The 22,714-nt window shown below is 51.3% G+C and overlaps 1 protein-coding gene across 14 annotated transcripts in view; it reads right to left on the bottom strand.

Annotated features, from left to right (window-relative positions):
- The window catches only part of LOC121039607 (uncharacterized), an 82,236-nt gene that overhangs the window by 38,274 nt on the left and 21,248 nt on the right, over positions 1-22,714 (bottom strand). For 10 of the 14 annotated variants that reach the window (XM_040489816.1, XM_040489817.1, XM_040489824.1 and 7 more), the window contains one exon: positions 8,152-8,303. The exons of 2 other annotated variants lie outside the window; for them this stretch is intronic. In XM_040489816.1, coding sequence (XP_040345750.1) covers positions 8,152-8,303 — 152 coding nt within the window. Of the gene's footprint in view, positions 1-4,851; positions 5,203-8,151; positions 8,304-22,714 lie in introns of those variants that run through there. 2 more of the 14 variants (XM_040489827.1, XM_040489815.1) reach the window with 1 other exon arrangement.

Genomic DNA, 22,714 nt, shown 5'->3' with positions numbered 1-22,714 from the left:
TTCACTCTAGGAATTGGCTAGCCCTGGGAGTCTCTCCAGGATCAGGATCTTGAACGCTGGAGCATCAAGAAGACAAGAAGTAAGAAAACGTAGTCACTAGAGTTTGAGTAAACACGGTCTCAGCTCAAATGCTCACAGTGGGGGCCACTGTATTACCTTTCCATCCTGTGTCCTCTGTTTGTTTGGGGCTTCGTTGACAGAGTCACTTGTCTTCTTCCTCATTCCCTAGGTGTTTGCTGAGCCCCTGGGATGGGCAAGGTCAATCGGGGCTCCTGAGAGGGGGGCCAATACCTGCCTCCTGAGAGCTTTTGCAGGTGGCCACAGGAGCTTGAGCGGTTCCAGAACGGTCTGGTACGTGCTTAAAGGGCATATGGGCAAGTTTCTAGGAGCGGCCCCCTAGAAGTGACAGCAGGCTGAATTCTGAAGGATATGGAGTTGAGGTGGGGGTGTGCCTTATACACATAAACAGGGGCTGCAGGCCAGTCTGGAAGGCGCGACAGGCGGGGTGTGTGAGATCAGCTGAAGTTTTTCCCGAAGTCCGAGATCCTCTCACTGCCCAGATGGAGTAAACAGGGATGTTCTCCGTCAAGGACTGGGGTGCTGAGTTGAAACCCTTACTTCCCTATTTTCTCCACTGCAGTAAAAAACCGTCTTTTTGATTAAAAAAGGGAAATGTATCAGGATCTATCCTGTACCAGGGACCGCCTGAGCCACTGATGATACCCCGATGGGCAAGAAAGTCAAGCTTCCTGCCCTCTGGGAGCTTACGCTTTTGACGGGAAGGGGAAGCCACCAATAGAACAAGAAGCCTCTGCCCTGTGGGATGCACACTCAGGTGGAGAGATGAGCAGTTAAGCAGTTAAACATGGAAAGGTCTAAAATAAGCAAACTAAAATGGAGTTGTAGGTACAGACACAAACTGCCAAAAAAACCAAAGCAGGTCAAAGGAACAGAAAGTGGTGAGGATGAGTCATCCCTGAGGTTTCTGATGTGACGCGTCGGGACAGGCAGGGCTGCGGGGCCGTGGGGCGCTTTATCAGTTCCGGGGGGGGGGGGGGTCAGGACAGGCGCGCCCACGTCCGAGTGAGGAGGGGCTGGTGCACAGAGAGGTGCGGGCAGACCAGCACCATGGAGGTTAAGGCGCGTGCCGTGGCTCACGGGCTTGGCAAACCCACTCGAGAGAGGGAAGGGTAGGCGATGGGATCCAAGACAAAGGGCCGGGCCTGAGCGTGTACCGTCTTGACGGCCATAAGCTGTTTTTCTAGGCATCATGAAAAGTCCTTGGTGAGTCATAAACAGGGAAATTGCATGCTCTGATTGACACCCCAGAAAAATCACTTTGATTGCTGGTTGAAGAGGGGGGTGAAGAGAGGAAGGAGGGAAGCGGGTGACCAGATAGGAGGCTGTGCAGCCGACCAACAGGAAGATGACACTTGTACCCAGATCCTTCCCCAGAGACAGGAAGCCATGTTTGCCGAGCATGGGAATCACAGCCATGATACCACGCATCAGCGAGCAGCAGGGCCCAGGTCAGAGATCTTATTCTAGAATGTTCCCTTTACACCAGCCCTTCCAAAGCTTCCTCTTTCTGGCCTTTACCTCAAGATGAGTAGGTGAAAGTCAGCGGTCCACACTTGGTGGCCCATGTTCAGTGGCCTATGTTAGGTGGCCCATGTTTGCGGCCCACGTGTGATGGTCCACGGTCAGTGTCCCATGTTCATGGGCTCGTGTTTGGTGGTCTGTGTTTAGCAGTCCATGTTTGGTGGTCCACATTCAGTGGCCCGTGTTCACTGGTCTGCTTCAGTGGTCCGTGTTCAGTGGCTCACGTGTCACCCTTAGAAGTGAGCTGAGGAGCACCTGGGTGGCTCAGTCGGTTAAGCATCTGACTCTCGGTTTCAGCTCAGGTCATGATTTCATGGTTTGTGGGTTTGAACCTACCACAGAGCCTGCTTGGGATTCTCTCTCTCTCTCTCTCTCTCTCTCTCTCTCTCTCTCTCTCTGCCCCTCCCTAACTCGTGCACACAATCTCACTTTGTCTTTCTCTCTCTCTCTAAAAATAAGTATATAAACTTAAAAAAAAAAAGAAAAGTGAACTGAGAATCAGAGACATCACTGAAACGTACTCTCATAGAAATATACAAACAATGGTAGATTTGGAGAGGGCTGACTAGAGTTTGTCTTCTTAAAAATTTTCAAGTCCTATTCCCAAGTCAGAATTTATAGAATTTTGGTCAAGTGGTGTGATTTGTAGTAACAAAACAACAAGTTCACGGATTCTGTTTCTGGTTAATTTGTTCTGTGAAGGGGGTTGGTTAAGAAAGCAATTTTTAAAACTATGTTCCCAGAAGTCTTTGTGGTGAAGACAGATAAAGTTGAAGTTTTTAACAGAGATTATTAGACTCAAACATAGGCTTCTACACAACTCTTTCACTATTTTTAAAAAGTTAATGCATGGTTCGAAATTAACAGTAAAATGTGCACGTATTACAGTATTGCAATATGGCTGATACATTATGAGCATCGTAGCAATATCTTTCTCTCTACTCATCTTGATCTAAACATTCTTCCAGAGGCAGAAGCAGGAACCTAACAGGGCGGCTTATCTTACCATTAGCTGCACGTATGTCCATCCCCCTGACGATTTTACTGGTTTATGAATTCGCACGGTGCCTAACAGACGACGTAGTACCTAGGAGTTTCTAGTAAACATTCATGAATCCATCGATTTGACCAAAAAGATAGCTTGAGTTTACAGCAGAATTCGAGCCAAGACTGAAGACTCAACAGCTCCACACCTTGTGACCTCGACGTAGCCTTTCAAGCATTCAGCCAGTCCCAATTCTGCTGGCAAGTCCTTTGTGGGCTGTTTTTGAAACTATGTTCCTATTCCCTGGATCACTGGTAATCCGCAAATAGCTCTCAGGTATGCCAGAGGGATTTAAAAAACATTATTTCAAGTTCTACCAGAACTATTGAAATGATAGCAGTCTTGGCAATTTTATTTCTACCTTTCATGAAATGATATGGTTATTATTATTTTTTTTGAGAGAGAGAGAGAGAACAGGGGAAGTTCAGAGAAGAGGGAGAGAGAAAGAATCCCAAGCAGGCTCCGCACTGTCCACACAGAGCCCAGTGCAGGGCTCTCACTCATGAACCTGGAGCTCATGACCTGAGTCAAAGCCAAGAGCCAGATACTCAACCAACTGAGCCACCCACGTGCCCCGAAACAATATGGTTTCAACTGGTTTTTACTCAGTGCTGTTTGGATTATGTGTTCTGAAATCAAATGAAAAAAGATATTCAAAGCACCCAGGGCACAAATGACCCCGGACACCCCTCTCCTCTTCCCCGTGGCCTCCCCCCTTTGCAGTAACTTCTCGTGGTGGCTTCACCCTCTCTACCACTCCCTCAGGAGCATGTGTCATACAGCCCAGTACCCTGGGGATTTGGCCATTTGCAAATTCTGGAAAGATCCGCAGGGTGTGTGATGGTGTGGGTAATGGAGGTCTGAGTAGAAGGCGGTGTTTGGAGGCCACCGTGCCCACAGGAGGGGGGACAACTGGGAGGAGCAAGGGCCATGGAATGAGTGGGGTCCAGCTGCGCAGGTGTCTCAGTCCAGCTGTGGATCAGGAACTACTTTTGTTTGACAGCTAAGCCGTATCTCACCCTCAGCCATGCACATTCAGTGCTTTACTGAGCACCTAGCATATAAAAAACACCCAACAGGTACAAACTCTCACGGGGTGAATAAGTTCTGAGATCTAATGCAGGCATGGTGACTGCAGTTACTAATACCGTACTGCAGAGCTGAAATGTGCTAAGAGGATGGGTCTTAAATGTTCTCCCCTCACTCAGGAAAGGTAGCTATGTGAGGTGATGGAGGTGTGTTCATGGATCGTGGTGATCACAGTGTATACATGTATTAAATCAGCATCATGCCCCTTAAAGAAAAGAAAGGAGGTGGCTCAGTCGGTTAAGCGGCCAACTTCGGCTCAGGTCATGATCTCACGGTCCGTGGGTTCGAGCCCCGCGTCGGGCTCTGTGCTGACAGCTCAGAGCCTAGAGCCCGTTTCAGATTCTGTGTCTCCCTCTCTCTGACCCTCCCCCATTCATGGTCTGTCTCTCTCTGTCTCAAAAATAAATAAACGTTAACAAAAAAATTAAAAAAAAAAAGAAAAGAAAGGAAATAGGGTGTGGTCCTCGCCTTCCAGGAGCTCCCACACGTATCCCCCAGCCTCTGTCTGGAAAGCTTTCTCTTAAGACGGGCGTCTCGCCTGCTGTCTCCACCAGGAGAGAGGCTTCCTGGCTGAGTTCACGCTTCCTGCGAGGGGGAGATGTGAAAGGCGCTCACCCCATTACGGCTGCCCTGGGTGCAGGCCGTGGAGCAGATCGCCCACAATTTGCATTGAGTAAAACATTTACCCTTATCTTCTGCCACCTGCCCTTGGGCAGAACAGGCACTGTTTTACAGTTAAGGGAAGTAAGAGTGGGGCACGTAAGTCATAGGCTCCAGGTCACACATCTAGTAATTAGTGACTCAGGGTCTGGCTCTCATTTTCCCGAACACCAAAGCCCAGGGTTCTTGCCGTGTGGCACCTCAAGCCTGGCCAAGTGGACAGCGATGGCCAGATGCCACAACCAGCAGCCTGCCGGGCCATCTTCCCTCAGTCGCACAGGCCAGGGAGGATGTGCGACCCCTTCCCCCACACCCTCCACGCACCCCCAAGAGCTCTACCCTCCTGACAACATTGGAAACTCCCACCAACGGACGTCAGATTCCTTCTGTTCCATTTCTGGGAATTTTGACCGGGGCCGAGCAGAAGCCAGGAATGCTCGGCACGCCTGCAGCAGGAGTTAGCCCTGCTTACACCCACAGCTGCACCTCGGACACTCAACTCACAGGGTCCTTGAGGGCAGATGCCCACTGGGGGTGGCAGGAGATGAAGGAAGGGGAATCCCGGGCCCGAAAAACGTGGGGCTCCATCCAATCATCCTTCCTCTCCCCCAGGCCCTCCGCGTCCGCTACGTACCTGCCCAAGCCCGAGTCTCGTCTCCGGAGGTATCCTCTCAGCCAGCCATAGCATCTGCCCCAGGCCCCGTCCCGTCCTGCCTTGCAGCTCAGAGGCCAGGCTTTGCACAAGGCACCGCAGGGGTGCAGGACCGGGGGCCTGCGGACATGGTGAAGCAGACAGCGTGGCAAAGCTGGGGAACGAGGGAATGACCGGCGTGCACGTGTGCATGCGTGTGTACGTGCGCTCCCCTATGTGCACGTGGGTGCTCATGTGTATGCCTGTGTGCACGTGCCTGCGTGTGCGTGCACGTGTATGACATTGCTAACTAGTAGTCGAGCGACCCCTTCCCCCAAGCCCTCACAGAGCTCTCTCATCCTGTTCGGGTTTCAGCCGAAATGCTGCCTCCTCAGAGACCCCTTCCCTGGCCAGTCCGCTGAACTAACTCCTCCACATTCTGATGCTGCTTAATTTCTTTCACACACAGACCCTTACCTGCACACAGACACATGCACACACACGGGTGCACACGCCCCGTTTGCGTTTGCTGTCCGCAGTTGATCTCATCCACTGAAATAAAGGACGAGGGACCCTGGTTGTCCTGGAATCTGAGTTGAATGAGAAGACAGCAGGGGGGAATGTTTCTAGCAGCACGATCAACAACAGCCAAAGTGTGGAGAGAGCCCAAATGTCCATCGCTGGATGAATGGATAAAGAAGGTGTGATTTATATGTACAACAGAGTATTACTCGGCAATCAAAAGGAGTGAAATCTTGCCATGTGCAACCACGTGGATGGAACGAGAGGGTATTGTGCTAAGTGAAATTAGTCAGAGAAAGACAAATATCGTAAGACTTCCCTCTTATGAGGACGTTAAGACACAGAACAGATGAACATAAGGGAAGGGAAGCAAAAATAATATAAAAACAGGGAGAGGGACAAAACAGAAGAGACTCTTACATATGGAGAACAAACAGAGGGTTACTGGAGGGGGTGTGGGAGGGGGGATGGGCTAAATGGGTAACGGGCATTAAGGAATCTACTGCTGAAATCATTCTTGCACCATATGCTAACTAACTTGGATGGAAATTTTAAAAAATAAAATTCAAAAAAGAAAGAAAGACAGCGGTGGGGGGGGGGGGCGCCTGGTGGCTCAGTTGGTTGAGCATCCAACTTCAGATCAGGTCATGATCTCGCGGTTTGGGAGTTCGAGCCCCGCGTTGGGTTCTATGCTGACGGCTCGGAGCCTGGAGCCTGCTTCGGATTCTGTGTCTCCCTCGCTCTCTGCCCCTCCTCCGCTTGGACTCTGTCTCTCTCTCTCTCAAAAAGAAACAAACATTAAAGAAAAAAATTAAAAATAAATAAAATAAATGAATAAATAAGTAGATAAATAACTAAAGAGAAGACAGCAGGGACTCCACTTGGACAAACGGGGAGGAGCTGGCACAGTGTCCCCACAAGGCCACAGCCACCATCACAGAAACTTCTGTCACTGCTGCAGCCCGAGCCATGGGGCTGGAGACGACACGCTCACACTCACGGGGAGCCTGAGAAACCTCCAGTCTCCCTCTGTGTCACTCTCACCCCTCAAAGCGTCCAGGCAATCCCCACAGTGAAAAACCCAGAACTAGGCCACCCACGAAGGAGCCACAGACAGCCCGCCCCTCCAGCTCCCCGCTGATGCCCCAGCCAAAGAGGGTCTCAGACACAGTGAGGGTGATCCATCAATGTCTTTGAATGAACGGACCAACTAATAAGGAACCAGTGACACTCAGATTGATTAAAAGGCACTTGGGGGCACCTGGCCGGCTCAGTGGGTTCAGCATCTGACTCTTGGTTGCGGCTCAGGTCACGATGTCATGGTTCATGGGTTCAAGCCCTGCATCAGGCTCTGCACTGCCAGCGTGGAGCCTGCTTGGGATTCGCTCTCTCTCTCTCTCTCTCTCTCTCTCTCTCTCTGCCCCTCTCCCACTCATGCTCTCTATCTCTCAAAATAAATAAATAAACTTTAAAAAGGCAGTCTGCTTGGGATTCTGTCTCTCTCTCCCCCTCCTCCTCTCATGCTATCTTTTAAAGTAAATAAACTTTTAAAAAAGGCACTGGGAAATTAGAAGAATATGATTTCCAACAACCAAAAATTGTGTTTGGCTATTTAAATTTTTTTTTTCAACGTTTATTTATTTTTGGGACAGAGAGAGACAGAGCATGAACGGGGGAGGGGCAGAGAGAGAGGGAGACACAGAATCGGAAACAGGCTCCAGGCTCTAGGCTCTGAGCCATCAGCCCAGAGCCCGACGCGGGGCTCGAACTCGCGGACTGCGAGATCGTGACCTGGCCGAAGTCGGACGCTTAACCGACTGCGCCACCGAGGCGCCCCATGTGCTTGGCTATTTAAGAGCAACGCACGGCGTATCCGTGTAAGCGGGAAAGCTCATTGTTAACTCGGTGTGCACCATTTCCGAGCAGCGGAGAACATCACAATGCAGGTAACCACGTTTATCTGTGGAGGCTGGTTGTCGCTCGTGACTTGGGAACTAGAGCAGGACCGTCTTGCATCCACTTCCCGCAGCCCTTACCTCACCGTGTGTGGGCAGACCTTGTTTACGGTCTCGGCCACCTGCAGGGGCCGCTGCCCCGGGGCGGGGCCTGCAGGGCAAGTCTAAGCACGCAGATGCAGCCAGCACAGAGCCGGGGCTCCGCAAGGGCTGAGTGAGTAAAAAGGAAGAAATCTGTGCGTGGTCTGCTCCATTATAACCAGCCTTGATAAGGTCGAGCCCACGACACCCCCGCTGTTTCCACTGATGGTACAATGAATACACAGGGCCACGCCGGGGGCTGACAGCAGGTGACATGCTTGTAGCACAGCGCTGAACCAGAATGATACCTTTACTCCTTAGAGCAGAGGTTCTCAGCCGGCAGTCGTCTGCCCCCTGAAAGGCAGCGGACAATCCTGGGGACATTTTTGACTGTCCTGAGGGTGCCGCTGGCATCTAGCGAGGGATCCTGCTCAATGTCCCACAATGCACAGGGCAGCCCCCCCACGACAGAGGACTGTCCAGTCTGAGATGCCCACTATGCCGAGGGTGTGAGATGCTGCCGTAAAGCAAAGGGTTCAAGCCCAAGACCTTAGACCAAGACCCACCTTTGGACAGCTTCCTCTCTGTGGGTCCCCCCAACTGGTGGCCCAGTGCAGGTGTGGTCTGGCCTGTTGGGGGTGAGGAGGTCAGGGGTAGGAGGACGGTGCAGGAAGCGGGGTTCAGCCAGTCTGGCCAGCTTTTTCTGGGACCACAAGCCCTGAGGACGAAAAGAAAACTTGAGTGCTGACTGGAGGAAAGTCCCAGCCGACTCTGCCCACCTTCATCTGGAAGAAAAAAGCCTCCACTTCTCCCAGAGACAGGCCAAAACACAGCTCCTGCAGCCCGAGGCAGTCGCTCCAGCCCCTTCTTCCACCCTGTTTCCTCACTCGGAAAGTGGAGGGGCACCCGGGCGGCTCAGTCGGTTAAGACTCTTGATCTCGGCTCAGGTGGTGATCTCGCGGTTCGTGAGTTCGAGCCCCACGTCAGGGCAGATAGCACAGAACCTGCTTGGGATTCTCGACTCCCCTTCTCTCTCTGCCCCCTCCCCTGCTCACGCTATCTGTCAAAAATAAATAAACATTAAGGGGGCGCCTGGGTGGCTCAGTCGGTTAAGTGTCCGACTTCGGCTCAGGTCATGATCTCGCAATCCAGAAGTTCGAGCCCCACGTCGGGCTCTGTGCTGACGGCTCAGAGCCTGGAGCCCGCTTCAGCTTCTGTGTCTCCCTCTCTCTCTGCCCCTCCCCCACTCATGTTGTCTCTCTCTCTCTCTCTCTCTCTCTCTCTCAAATAAATAAACGTTAAAAAAAATAAGAAAATGGAAATTTAACAGTGTGTCTGTGCAGCATGGGAACGAAAACGGATTTGAAAGCCCTTTGAACGTTGCAGTGGGTTACACAAGGCAAATCGACCCACCCAGCTTTCTAGTTGCTTGAAAACCCTCCCAGACCCAGGCCCCCTCCGGGGGGACATGGGCCCTTCCTGTGCCCGCCATGGCTTGTTGCAGCGGTGGAGGCTGTGGAAGGTACTGGAAGGGCTCACAAGGCTCCTTCCTCAGGAGTCAGAGGGGAGGCTTGCAGGGTCACGGGAAAGGCTGTGCAAATGTACAGGTGAATCGTAAAGTGAGGACAGCCACGGAAACCCTCCATAATCATGTCAAGTAACAAAAGCAATTCACTGAATAAGGTGTAGCATGATCACACTGGTGTGAGGAAAAGAACAAAAAGGAAATCTGCGTGTGTGTGCACACACAAGTCAGTGTAGAGAAAAAAGCCAAGAGCCTAAGAAAGAACGTTCACAGCATTTATCTCTGGGAAAGAGAAGGAAGCTTACAAGGGCAGGTAGTGAATAAATCTTGCCATTATGCATTCTGTACACTTTTATTGTTTGCTTATTTTACAAGCACAGCAGCATGGATTATTATAAAATTTTTAATGTTTAAAAAAAAACAAAAACCTTTTATGGGCTGGGTTCAGCTATGTTTAACCACGTATTAACATTAGCAAATCCTACAATCACACGCAAACGAAAACAATGTAGACGTGGTATTTGCATTTGATATATCAGCACATTTGTTGTGCACTGAGGATAAATAACAATTATCCAAAGCCAAGAATGAGGGCAGACGGCTTCCTGAAAGTCACTCCAGTTCCAGTGCCCTGACCTTCTGAGCCCAGTGCTTGGAACCCCAAAATGGGGGCTCTCGATGGCCTGAGATACAATGAATCCAACCAACTTCAACTCAAGAGAGCCCGGTGGGGGCCGCCCCCTGGGCAGATAATAGAAATCCAAACTCCATTCAGGTTAAGTCTCCACCTTCAAGGAAGGTGAGGGGGCAAGATACCTACACAAAGAATAGAAGCAGTAAGACCCACCGGCCCGGAGTGCCAAGCACTGTTCTAATTCTGTAAGATCATGTATTTCTTACCACAATCTGAGGCAGTAGGTATTGTTATTGCCACCAGTTTACAAATGGGGAAACTGAGGCATAGAAGGTAAGTTGCCCGAAGGCCCCCCCTCCCAGTTCCTTTGGGAGGGCAGTAGGAGTTTGGACTCCTGAGTCTATGGGCGCACTATGCCGTGCTGTACTGGTGGGTCCAGGATGGAGGCAGGAGGCATGACCAGAACATGAGTGTGATGCACAGACTCTCCGGAAGAAGGTGACCCATTCCGGATTACAGACCCCTAGCAGAGCAGAGGTAAAGGACTTTAGAAATCAAATGACCCAAACTCACCTTTGTTAAAGAACTTTTTATAGTATTTATTTCTAAGAGACGGGGGCGGCGGGGGGCGGGGGAGACACAGAATCTGAAGCAGGCTCCAATGCTCCGAGCTGTCAGCACAGAGCCGGATGTGGGGCTCGAACTCACCAACTGCGAGATTGTGACCTGAGCTGAAGTTGGACGCTCAATCGACTGAGCCACCGAGGCGCCCCCAAACTCGCCTCTTAATAAGCAGGACACCAAGGCCCAGGAAGGGACTCAGTGTGATCCTGGTTGGGGAACCCAGCTTGATTTTCTGGAAAGCAGTAAGGGCCCAGCAGCACCTGCCTGTGGAGGCAACAGAGTTTGCCATGACTGGATGGCCTGGCTTGGAGCCAGTGTGCTCGCAGCCGGGGGTCAATGCTGTACTGAGGCACAGGGACCCACATCCCACATTCAGCACCGAGCCTGGCCTTTCACAGCCTACCGGACAGGGAAGCAGCTTTGTGTGGGGGCAGGCTGGGGTACTGGGGGGGGGGTAGTGCACCCCCAATTTGTCCTGCTAAGACAACTGCTCCGTCACCACTCTGAAACACTGCACTCTCGACACTGTTAAAACGTAAAACCGGCTTTGGTTCTGAACACTTAGCAAAGAAGGTGGATCGTGAAGTCCACAGATGCAGGTGGAACAGATGTGCAGAGACACGGCGCAAGGAGACCTGCCTCCTGTGGGTGCTGGTGCCCAGCTCGGAGGGGCTCGCCCTGACGCCAGCCTGGGCGGCGTGAGGTCCGTGAGCAGAGGCCACACTCTGCCTCCACGTCACCAACCTGGCGGGGACCCCAGGAGCCACGTATCCTGCACAAAGACCACTCCTTCTCATCCTCGGATTCTTTCTTCTTGCCCCACTGTTCCTGGGCACCTCTTCCCCACTTGCCATGTCCTGATCTGCGTAGCTCTTGACCGTCTCTCCCTATCCTTGGGAATCATTGGACCAGAAGACTCAGCAGCCATTCGACCCAGGAACTGTGATGTCCCAGGTAAGTCAGCTTAACGTGGTTGAACCTGTTTCCTCATCTAGAAAATGGGGACTTGGGTATAATGGACCTACTGTACTCATTTCACGGGGCTGACGTGATCATCACACAAGTGTGGGGTCGGCCGAGCATTACAAGCTTTACACACTGTGCGAACGTACCAGGCCAGGATGACCGATGGAGGGTAGGAGGCATCCAGAACAAACAAGTGGTTACCCAATGGGATATTTTTCCCAAGCTAGAGTCGGTGGAACACCTCATTCACTGTGGTTAACACTCCACCCCGCATGAGGTCTCACGCGAGGCCCTAACGATCAGTTGCCAGGTGGATGCGTGCAAGAGCAAACCCGGAACCAGTGAAGGATGGATGCATTTCCAACCGCCAAGCGGCCACTGCGCTTTTATTATGTGCCAACTGTTGTCACGGGCTTAGTTTCTGTGAAACTCAAAGGCTAACTGTTCTAATACGAAGGGGGTAAACAACTTTAATTCAAGGCAGAGAAAGAATAGTACTGTGGGGGAGGCCCCACGTGCAAAAAACAGCTTCAAAAGGAGGAAGGTGTGACAGCTATTGGGAGGTCGAGAAAGGTTCACGAGCCTCGAAGGATGCACAGAATTTTAGCCCATGTCACTGGGAAGGGTCTCCCAGGCCCAAGGGAAGCAGGGTGGGGAGCGGAGCAGTGACAGCGTAGCACGGATGGGAGTTCAGGGGAGAAATGAAAGATACTCCAGGGAAGCTTCAATCCAAAGAATGGATGTCTCCAAATATCTGCTAAGGATTGTAGACTTTCTCTTAGGACAGGAAAGAGGATATGAGGTTCTTCCAGGCATTGACCTGCTCAACTGGCTCCTTTTGCAGGAGGAGCAGTTAACTATGGCTTAAATTCATGATTCCTTGGGGCCCCTGGGTGGCTCAGTTGGTTAAGTGTCCGACTCTTTGTCTCGGCTCAGGTCACGATCTCACAGTTCATGGGTTCGAGTCCCATACTGGGCTCTGTGCTGACAGTGCAGAGCCTGGTTGGGATTCTCTCTCTCCCTCTCTCTCAGCCCCTCCCATGCTCATCCTCTCTCTCTCTCTCTCTTCCTGTCTCTCTCTCAAAATAAATAAACTTAAATTCATGATTCCTTGCCCAAAGCTAACTTACTGCTGCCTGTTATAGATGCTCTGTCTTCCACTCAAACAGGTCGTTGGCCTCTGAAACCTATGCATCAGCATCTATTTGACGGGATTAACCGGGACCGTACATATGTTTTGGGAATTAACAGTGACAATAGCTATGTGAGTCCTTGGCTTGGAGATGCATCTTTTTTGTCCAAGGGATCACAGCAACCTTCCTTCTCTGGTAGGGACTTCTTTGCAATACAAACACACCTGCAGTGAGAAAATGCATTCCAGAATTATCTAACTGGAGAAGATGCCATCGGACAGACCAGGAACTCCAGAGGTGGGAAGCAGTGGCTTGCCGAGCCACACGGCCAGTCTCCCACAGACCCGAGACCAGAGTCAGGGTCTCCTCCCTCCTGCCACTGGCTCCCAAAAACTCAACACCAGACGGGGACTAAAAGTACTTGAGGTATTTGTCTGCAGCAGAAGAGGCTGGCCCCCCATGTTAATCCTCAGTCTCCCATCCCCTAAAAGTCCAGAGCACAAGTGTTGAGGATATTGGCCAACTCCTCAAGATTCCTGTTGTTCCTGTTGTTGGCTTGCAGGGAGAGCAGGGAGTCAGGCACAAGGTCAAGGAACCTACCTTGTGCCAACAGGACTTTGCCTCAACTCTGTTGACAGCTATATCCCTTCAACCTACCACACCTGAATGCACAGCCGGGGTGAGTTGTCGCACGGCTTTTGAGCATTGTGCAGATTTGGAAATAAAGACTCAGAGAACTCGAACAATTAGACCAAGGACACGTAGCCGGTAACCGCCCCTTAGCTCAGTTTCCTGTTTCTCCATCAGCCCTTGCCCGACGTATGCACCACGCTCCTTGTACATCGTCTTTACCAGTGTTAACTAGTTACTCCTGGGTTGCTGGAATCAACGGACACTCTTTCAGTCTTACCAAACACCTTCTTCCTGAAGGCGCTTCTTCCCTTGGCTTTCATGATACCACACTCCTCTGGTTTTGTCCTCTCTGAACGTTCTCTCTCATTGTTTTTGGCTGGCTGATCCAACTCTACTAGACCATAAACATGGAAGTCTCTCACGGATTTTTTTTTTTTTTTGACCCCTCTGCTTTCTCTCTGCACCCTTGCTCTGGGGAATTATGTGCACACCTTGGACCTCAATTATCAGTTCAGGGCTGATGACTTCTCCATGGGAGTGGCCAGCTTATACCTGAACTCTGGACTTAGATATCCCTGCTTGGATGGCACCCATGCCTCTCAAACTCCACTTATTCAGAGCTTAAGTCTTCATCTGCATTTCATCCTTGCACATGGCAGCCCCATCCACCTGGGATAATATCTGCCTGACTCTCTCTCTCCCTTGGTCCCCACACCCAAACAAACTTTTGATTCCTCCTCTTCAGTAGCTCTTAAGCCTTCCGTTTCTTACCATCCTCACCACCACCTAATCCTCTTATGCTGGATTCATACAACCAGTATGAGCAGGAGACCTCAGACCCAGCCTGGAGCCTCTCCTAGGGAAGATGCTGATTGTTAATATTGGTTAAATATGTAAATCAAATAATGTCTAGTCTACTCAAGCCTGCTTTTTCTGTGAAAAGGAACTGTTCGTCCCCTCAAGGTCTACTTCATAAGGTTCCCATAAAAATGGAAATGAGATTAGGTGTTCCTCAACTTAAAAAATGCCACTAAATGTAAGATTCACATTTCTTTACCTACTTTTCAGTGGAAGGCGGGACACCACATTCCTTGTTATCATTATTATTTAGTACCCTTTACAATTCCATAGAAATTTTATATCAACATAATTATTATTAACTCAAATAACTATATTAACTATAACTTCAAAATGCTAAAATGAAAGGGTGTACATCGACAAATCTAAGAAATCCATTAAGATGTGTGACAACACAGAGCAAACAGCATTGCATGATTGGTGGTTATTGGGGGGAGCAGATTAAAAAGACAGATTCTAGACTTACTGTTGGCAATTCTGATTCAGGGGCTGTGTTGTAAATAAAGATGCTCCAGTTATCCACAAGGGCTGTCCAGTTTGGAACTGGTCACTAAAAAAACCCATAAAATCCACCCCGTTCTTTTACTAGAGAGGAAACTAAGGACGGTAGGTAGCCTATAATTTGTCCCAGGTCACACGGACAGTCAGTCGGTCGTACCTAAGCTCTGACTCAGGATTGGCCTCCTACCTCTTTATCCCCCGGGGCTTCCTACCAGACCATACTGCCTCCTTCTGGCTCCAGCTCAGGCTTTCCCAGATCCTGATGACTCTGACAGTTCCAGACTTCTGCATCATTATCTTTTCTCAAGAAGGAAAGTCTGTGTACAAACCACCCATGGGAAGAGCTGGCGACAGCCGGAGATGGTCTAGGGGATTTCTGTTGGGGACTGACAGTTTGCACACACAAAACCGGTCTTACTTCCTTTAGGGTCTAGTAACTCTTTTGCTTCACATACCAAAATAAACTCCCCTTGAGTTTCCGGTATGCCTCCAATTGCCTCCACTTTCAAACAAGGCTAACGCTAAAAATCAGCCCGGCAGGCATTCAGCGACAGGTGGGTGTGGCTGGCTTTAGTGTGAAACAGAGGCAAGTCCCCACAAACCCAGGATCTCTCCGTGTGTTCAGATTCGGAGGTTCTGGAAACAAAGACCACCTGCAAAGGCGAACAGAGACTAGCTGGACCCTCTGGGCAGCACCAGCCACCCTAACCAGGCCAGAGGGGCCAGATCCCGGTGTCCAGACACAGACACATGAGCGAAACCACCAACGGTCCCCATTTCACCAAAGTCTTAGGGTTCTGAACACACGCCTCCACTCGGCACGTAGTTTCTGCATGTGTGAAACATCGGATTGTGTTGAGCTGGATGCATTCGGTCCCTCCTTTCCTCATTCCCCGAAACCCTTTTTCACACAGAAGCTCATTCCCCAGGCCTGACACAGAGAGTGGATATATCTGGGTTGCTCTGGCTGAAGTGGTCACAAGGTCCGGAGTGCAGGTCTTGGTTTCCGGGAGAGCCCTGAAGTCTCCATGGAACACGTGAACTCTGCGGAGGCGATGCTCTCCTCAGCGATGCTTCCCCCTCAGCTGTCATGGGGCTACGATTCTCGCTGGCAGTACATGGCAGTTCTGTGAAAAGCTGGCATCCATGCAGGGCTCTGCCTTCAGTCCCATGCCCGAGCACAGGCTTACAGCTGCCTGAGGGGATGCAATTGGCCGTGACCATAAATGTTACCTTCATGAAGTGTGTTTACATTCTAGTGAGGGGCACTGCCCAACCTTCAGTCCTGACAGACGAGGTAACCTGTTCGGGGAGGGTTACTGGCAGCTGGGGGGCAGGTCAAGGACATTCCTACTAAGTATGGGAAGAGAGTGTGAGTGGAGAGAAGAGAGGAAGGTCCTTAGTTAGAGATTTTCCTAGACTGTAGAACTAGTATTGATTTTATTTCTTCAGAGCGCACTGAAACTTCACTCAGTCTTACAAAGGAGACTCTGACACCCGCCATGGCATGGGTGAACCCTGAGGAGTTATAAACACCGTGTGATTGCCCTCACATGTAGTACAGAGTGGTCTGACTCATAGAGACAGAACGTGGAATGGAAGTTTCCGGAGGCTGGGGTGGGGAGAAGGGGAAGTGAGTGTTTAACGGGCACAGAGTTCCACTTTGGAAAGATGGATAGTTCTGGGTACGGATGGTGGTGGTGGTTGCACAACAGTGCGAATACACTTAATGTGCTGTGCATTCAAAAATGGTTGATTATTTGTACCTTACCACAACTTTCAGAAGTAAGTATTTTTTCAAAAGTATTCCACTGTAGGGGCGCCTGGCGGGGTGGGGGGCTCACTTGGTTGGGCATCCGACTCTTGATCTCAGCGTAGGTCATGATCTCACGGTTGCTGGGTTTGAGCACTGCATCAGGCTCTGTGCTGACAGTGTGGAGCCTGCTTGGGATTCTCTCCCTCCCTCTTTCTCTGTCCTCCCCCTGCTCATGTTCTCTCTCTCTCTCTCAAAAATAAATTAAAAAAAAAAAAGTATTCCACTATCGATGGAACACAGATATATTATAAATGCATTATAAAAATGAAGTTGATCCAATGATATTGAAAAATGTCCCACTGAAAATTGGAAATAAAGCAAGCCGCAAAGCAGAATCACAGCATGGTGCCTTTAAAAATACACGTGTGTCTGACGACGTGCGTGAATAGATGGCTGTACAGGCGCAGAGGAAAATGTCACAGACTGAGAGAAACCACACTGATGGCGAGCCATTCCAACATCTGTGGGAAGTAGAATTCAAGGTGACTTTCATCTTCTGCTGATACGCGTCAGTATTGTTTTAGCTTTTCACAGCACGTATATTGTTTGTGGAAAGAAAGCCAGCAGCAGGGAAGACGGCTGTGCAAGCACCCCCCACGCGGTCCACTCCGCCTGGGTTCAATCCTGGGCCCATCCCTCATGAACTGTCGATTATTCTGTGCCAGTCTGGGTGTCTCATCCAGGGAAATGGGGACAGCCATGTGCTCGTAACACAAAGAGGAGAAGCCAGAGCTGTGCTGAGGGTACTGCAGAAATCGGACATCCAGCCAGATTTCCCTCGAAATGCCATTCTGAATTCTAGAGCATATATCAATGCTCCCCTTCAAATGAGAGAGTGGCTGCTTAAATTGCACATATTTTATTTTATTTTTTTTATTTTTATTTTTTTTTCAACGTTTATTTATTTTTGGGACAGAAAGAGACAGAGCATGAACGGGGGAGGGGCAGAGAGAGAGGGAGACACAGAATCGGAAACAGGCTCCAGGCTCCGAGCCATCAGCCCAGAGCCCGACGCGGGGCTCGAACTCACGGACCGCGAGATCGTGACCTGGCTGAAGTCGGACGCTTAACCGACTGCGCCACCCAGGCGCCCCAAATTGCACGTATTTTAAATAAGATTCTTCATAACAAATTTCAGTTAGTACCATAGGTATGTATATTTATTCTAAAGAACTTAAGTAAAACTGCTAAATGGAAAAAAAAAAGAAAGAAAAAGCAAGAGCTGTCTGAAATACCACTCACCGAACATCGTCAGTTACTGAACACCCCCTCCCCCGCCCTAATCTGTCCATTACTTTCTCCCCTTGACTGTAGGAGGGTGCAGAGGGACAGCTAAATGCAACATCCACATCCACCTAGAGGCTCAGAATTGACATCCGGTCTGTCTAACTCGGGGGCTGATTCAACCCCCTTCGTGGCCTCTCGTGGCTCTGCAGACTAGACACTTGCTCAGGTGTGAAAGACCCCACCTGTACGTGGCCTGGGGGGGGGGGTTGCTCAGTCAGGCTCTTTCCTTCTTCTTCCCCCACCCCGGACTCAGAGCAGCCCCCACATACTCAGCCGAGACCCGACCTTGGAGGAGCGCTGAGCTGGGCCTGAATCAGTTCACCCCCACGATGAAAGGCCAAGTCTCATCTGATCTTGGCAGGTGAGCCCCAAGGCAGGTGCTACCCAGCACCGCCCCTCCCCACCTGCCTCCCCTCACCTCTGCACCCGGGTCTCAGGCCCCCAAGGTGTGACCAGCACCTGACACAAAGAGTCCTGCCTCTGGACAGCGGCCAGCAAGGCGGCCTAGGAGACACGTCCTAGAGACCAGCGGCCAAGGACGTGACCTCGGCAGACCACGGTCAAGGTCTGGTCCACGTGAGAGGGCCAGGGAAAGGGCTAGAAAGTGTGCCCGCTGCTTCTGGGACGCACACAGCCACAAAGCAGAAGGTAGCATACATTAGCCGAACAATCACAGAGAATAAATATGCACAGAATGAATACAGGCAGGGTTGGCTCACGGCCTGGCCCTTCAAGCCTCCTTCCCCTCCCCACAGGTAAATACCATTAACGCTGGAGCTTTTTTTTTTTTTTTAGGTCCTGGGCTTTTTGCTTTGCATTTAAATATGTGAGTGTGTGTGTGTGCAAGCATGCACGTGCACACACACGCGTGCGCGCGCACACACACACACACACACACACAGATTTTTCTTTCTTCCCCACAGAAAGGTCCTTAAATCGGAGGCTCCTCCTTGAAAATAACCTGACTCATGCTTCTCTGTCCTAAAATGTGTTACGATTACCCTTCTCTAGAAAGCAAGAGCAATGGAGAGGGTGCCCTCCGGAAGAGGCCTGAGGCTGTCAACCTGAGGCCTTGAGTTTGTTTTGGGGACAGAGTAGAATGGAAAGGGACTGCCATTAGGATGCAGAGAGGGAACCTGATACAGGTGCCAGGAGGGAGCAAGCTGGGGGTGGGGACGGAAGGAATGGGGCCTTGGAGGAAATGAAGGTTAACCAAACAGCCAAGGCTGGACGCTTAAAACAGCAAACATTCACCTGTCCTAGTTCTGGAGGCAGAGACGTCCGAGATCAAGGTGCAGGCAGGTTCGGATGATCCTTTTCTTCTCTGTGCTCACCTGGCGCTGACAGAAGAGAGAGGTCTCCCTCTTGCCCTTCTCATAAGACCACCGGTCCCAGGGGATCAGGCCCCACCCTCATGACTTTATTAACCCTCATCACCTCCTTTTTGAAATTTTTTTTAAACGTTTATTTATTTTTGAGACACAGAGAGACAAAGTACAAACGGGGGAGGGGCAGAGAGAGAGGGAGACACAGAATCGGAAGCAGGCTCCAGGCTCCGAGCCGCCAGCCCAGAGCCCGATGCGGGGCTCGAACTCACGAACCGCGAGATCGTGACCTGAGCCGAAGTCAGACGCTTAACCGACTGAGCCACCCAGGCGCCCCTACCCTCATCACCTCCTTAAAGGCCACTCTCCAAATACAGCCACATTGGAGTTAGGGCCTCGGCATAGGAATTTGGCGAGGACACAATTCAGTCCTTAGCAACACTACTATGTTCATTCATTTCTTCCAAACAGTGACTGGGTATGTATGGCAGATAGATAGCGGAGCCCCCCGGGAGGAGAGGTAATGGGGTTTCCACTCAGTCCCTCCCCCAGATTTCACTGAGTTGGGTGGGGGTAGTGACAAGTCTGTAAAGTACATCACGGGGAAGGAGGTGTGAGGGAGCAGCTCAGAGGCCCCCAGCCATGTTTAGAGCCAAGAGCAGAAGTCAGGGAGGGCTTTTCGGAGGAGGTGACAGGGAACATGAACACAGCTCACTGACGGGAGCCCCCAGAGAGCTGGGCACGATCTTCGCCCCTCCAGTGCTCAGCTCATAGTTATGTAATAAATATTGTTGAAATGCAACCAAGCGTATCTTTGATGAGGAATGATCCAGACACCCACATAAAGTGTGTGGATCAGCCCGGTGCCTGTGAGCTTGTCACTAAATGTACCTGTTCTTACACTCCTTGCACCCTGTATGGGGCATCCCTCTGCCAGTGGAAACACCACAAGCACCAGCGCACCTGACCCCTAGGAGCCCTGTTCCAATCTCTCTAGCTCATGACTGGGGAAACGCAAGCCAAGACAGAGCGTCCCGGCTGGCAGGTGCCAGGCCCACCTGGCTCTAAACACAGAGAACAGATGGGAGAGACACACGAAGGGCCGGACCTCACCAGGAACGGTGGCCTTGCCCCCGGCCTGGAGCTTCCTGACGGTCACGGGAAATGGGAAACAGGAAGGCAGAGACTCACTGCAAACACAGACACCTGCATCTCACCTGCACACACTCCGACATACCCCCAGCCAAACAGAGCCAGGGAGCCAGGTTCTCTCCCCATTTTGTCCTCTGGGACCCCTCATCCTTTCAAACAGATGGACCGCTCCAATTTCCTGCCTCTTCTTTCTTCTTCTTCTTCCTCTTCTTCTCCTTCTTCTTCTTTTTCTTCTGCTGCTGCTGCTGCATTTTTTTAGCGCGGGCCAGGGGCTGTGCGGCTGCTCTCCCATTTCCAACGCCCTCTCCCCTGACCTGAGGCTCTCTGGTGGCGGTGCCTTCTCATCGTGGCTACTTGGGACCCTGCCGCTGGGGGCTTCCCGCCGAACGGCGAACACCGTAAACACAAAAAAGGACCGAAAACATTGAAAGCCAGTGTTGACACAGGGCCAAGGGTAAAAGAACAGAGCTTCAACCCTCAGGTGCCAGAAATAAAGTAGAAACTGAGCCAGGGGTGAAGGAACATTGCTTCTGCGGGAAGCAGACAGATAACGGACGCAGATTGGACCCCGGGGGCTGGAGGAATGTCAGTGCCCACATCAGGCAGGACGGACGTCGCAGATACCTACCTGGCTGCAGCCCCCTAGAACAAGTCCGGGGCTTGCTCTCACAGCCTCGCCGGATGGCAAACCCAGTGGACGCCCTGTGATGCTTGCTTCTCCTACGAAGTTTGCTGCATTAGGCAGCCCCCTCCCTCCTCTGAAAGGATCCCTCCCCTGACCTCCACCCCCTCTCTCATGGTTTTCTTTCATACTCCCTTAAATGTCAGTCTTCTCCGGGATTTGTTAAAAGCCTTCTTTCCCTACAGGTTTCATTCACTACCACGGCCACCTTTACCATTTCCATGCAAATCACCCGCCTTCCAAAACCCCATGCCCGCCTCTTTGCCACAAGGCACCACAGCCTACTCACCTCCGTGAATGCCTGGGAAATTGCTCCCTTGAACCCCTGGGTGAGGGAGCCGGGGTATGAACACCCCGGCTCCCACATCCCCTAGCCTGGGAACCCTGGGCCTTGTCCTCCCGAGACCGCCTACACAATCCAGCTCCGAGCATCCCCTGTGGCCTCAATATCACACATTTGAGAGGCTGTCCTGCCTCCTTCACATCATTTCTCCCCCACCTTACTAATATTCTTGACATTTCCCAGTCACTACGTTTGCTCATGCCTCCTAGAAAACCTCACACTCCAACATTTATTCAACCACCCTTTCCCCGAAGCAGCTGCACCTCCTGCACCTCCTGCTTACTCCATCTCGGGATATGACGTCACCTGTTATCTAAGTTTCTGTCCGTTCCTCTTCACGACCTCAGCGAAGACCTCAATTCCGCCACCAGCCTCTCGTCTTCCCAAGTCCAGTCCTGCCCTCCTCCACCCATCTCCCACACTTCCCTCAGGCTGTTTCTAGAATGCCAGCTCCTCCACTCATTTCCAGAGATTCAAATCTTCCAAAGCCTCCCTCTCGCTAAGGAGAAACCCCAAACTGTTCAGTGTTACATTTAAAAACCGAAATACGCGTCTGCACACCTCGAGCGCTGTCCTGGCCCATCCCACGCCTGAAACGCATCCCCAGCGGAGTACCTCTCCGGGGTTGTCACACCATCTGTCTGCTCCCCTGTCTTCCCAGCTGGGCTTATGCAGCAAGCCTCCACAAAACCTGTTCCTCCCTGTGCCCCAACCCCCTGAACATCGCCTGGTGCATCACGGGAACTGGGTTCATGCACCTGACTCAGCCAATGAAAGAATCAATAAACTTGAGTGTAACGAACACTTGCGTATGTTTTTATTCACCCAACACCTTGGCCCATCTGAGTGTTTAGGGAGCTCTAACTTCAGAGCTTAATAGGAGGCAAAAACGCCCCTCGGCAGGTGCTGAGTGTGTGACGATCTTGCTTTCCCAGACTCCCTTGCGGCTGGCCCTGTGAGCGAGGCTCTCCCACCCGGACCCGGGGCAGCTGGGACACTGGGACCAAGGGTGGGGCTCAGGATGAGAAGGGCAGGGAAGGGGGCTCCTGCTGCCAAACCCTCATCTGCCCATCCTTCCGTCTCTGTGTGCCTCTCTGTTTCTCTCTTCTCTTTTTGTCTCTGTCTCTTTCTGACCTTTTTACTTACCTCTTTATGTTAACTCTCTGTCATGGTTTCTCCCCTCCTTTTCTCTCTCTTAATTTCTCTGTCTCTCTCAGTCTCTGTCTCTGACAGTCGGTGCGTGCATGTATCTCTCTGTCCTTCTCTCTGGCAGGGCTGCCGTGGAAGTATCTGGAAGGTCGTGCTTAGGTACAGACTGTGCTCTGCGGTGGCAGCCACAGTGAAGGCCAGTTCCTGGTGTCTCATGCACAGCGGCCACAGCACAGGGCCCTCATTGACTGGTTGTGCAGCACAGTCTGGACAGTGTTCTGGAAGCTGAGCTGTAGGCTGGTTCTCCAGGACCCCCCATCGACGATCCTGTGACCTACCCAATATCCTCTTAAGAAACTCCTCTCTTATTTAGGGGTGCCTGGGTGGCTCAGTCGGTTGAGCATCCGACTTTGGCTCAGGTCATGATCTCACAGTTTGTGACTTCGAGCCCCGCTTTGGGTTCTGTGCTGACAGCTCAGAGCCTGGAGCCTGCTTGGGATT

The sequence above is a fragment of the Herpailurus yagouaroundi genome, unplaced genomic scaffold (genome assembly GCF_014898765.1).
Source record: "Herpailurus yagouaroundi ecotype Mexico unplaced genomic scaffold, PumYag 181, whole genome shotgun sequence".
Taxonomy (NCBI): domain Eukaryota; kingdom Metazoa; phylum Chordata; class Mammalia; order Carnivora; family Felidae; genus Herpailurus; species Herpailurus yagouaroundi.
Note: the sequence above shows the minus strand (reverse complement) of the source record. Positions and strands in the feature narration are given on the sequence as shown.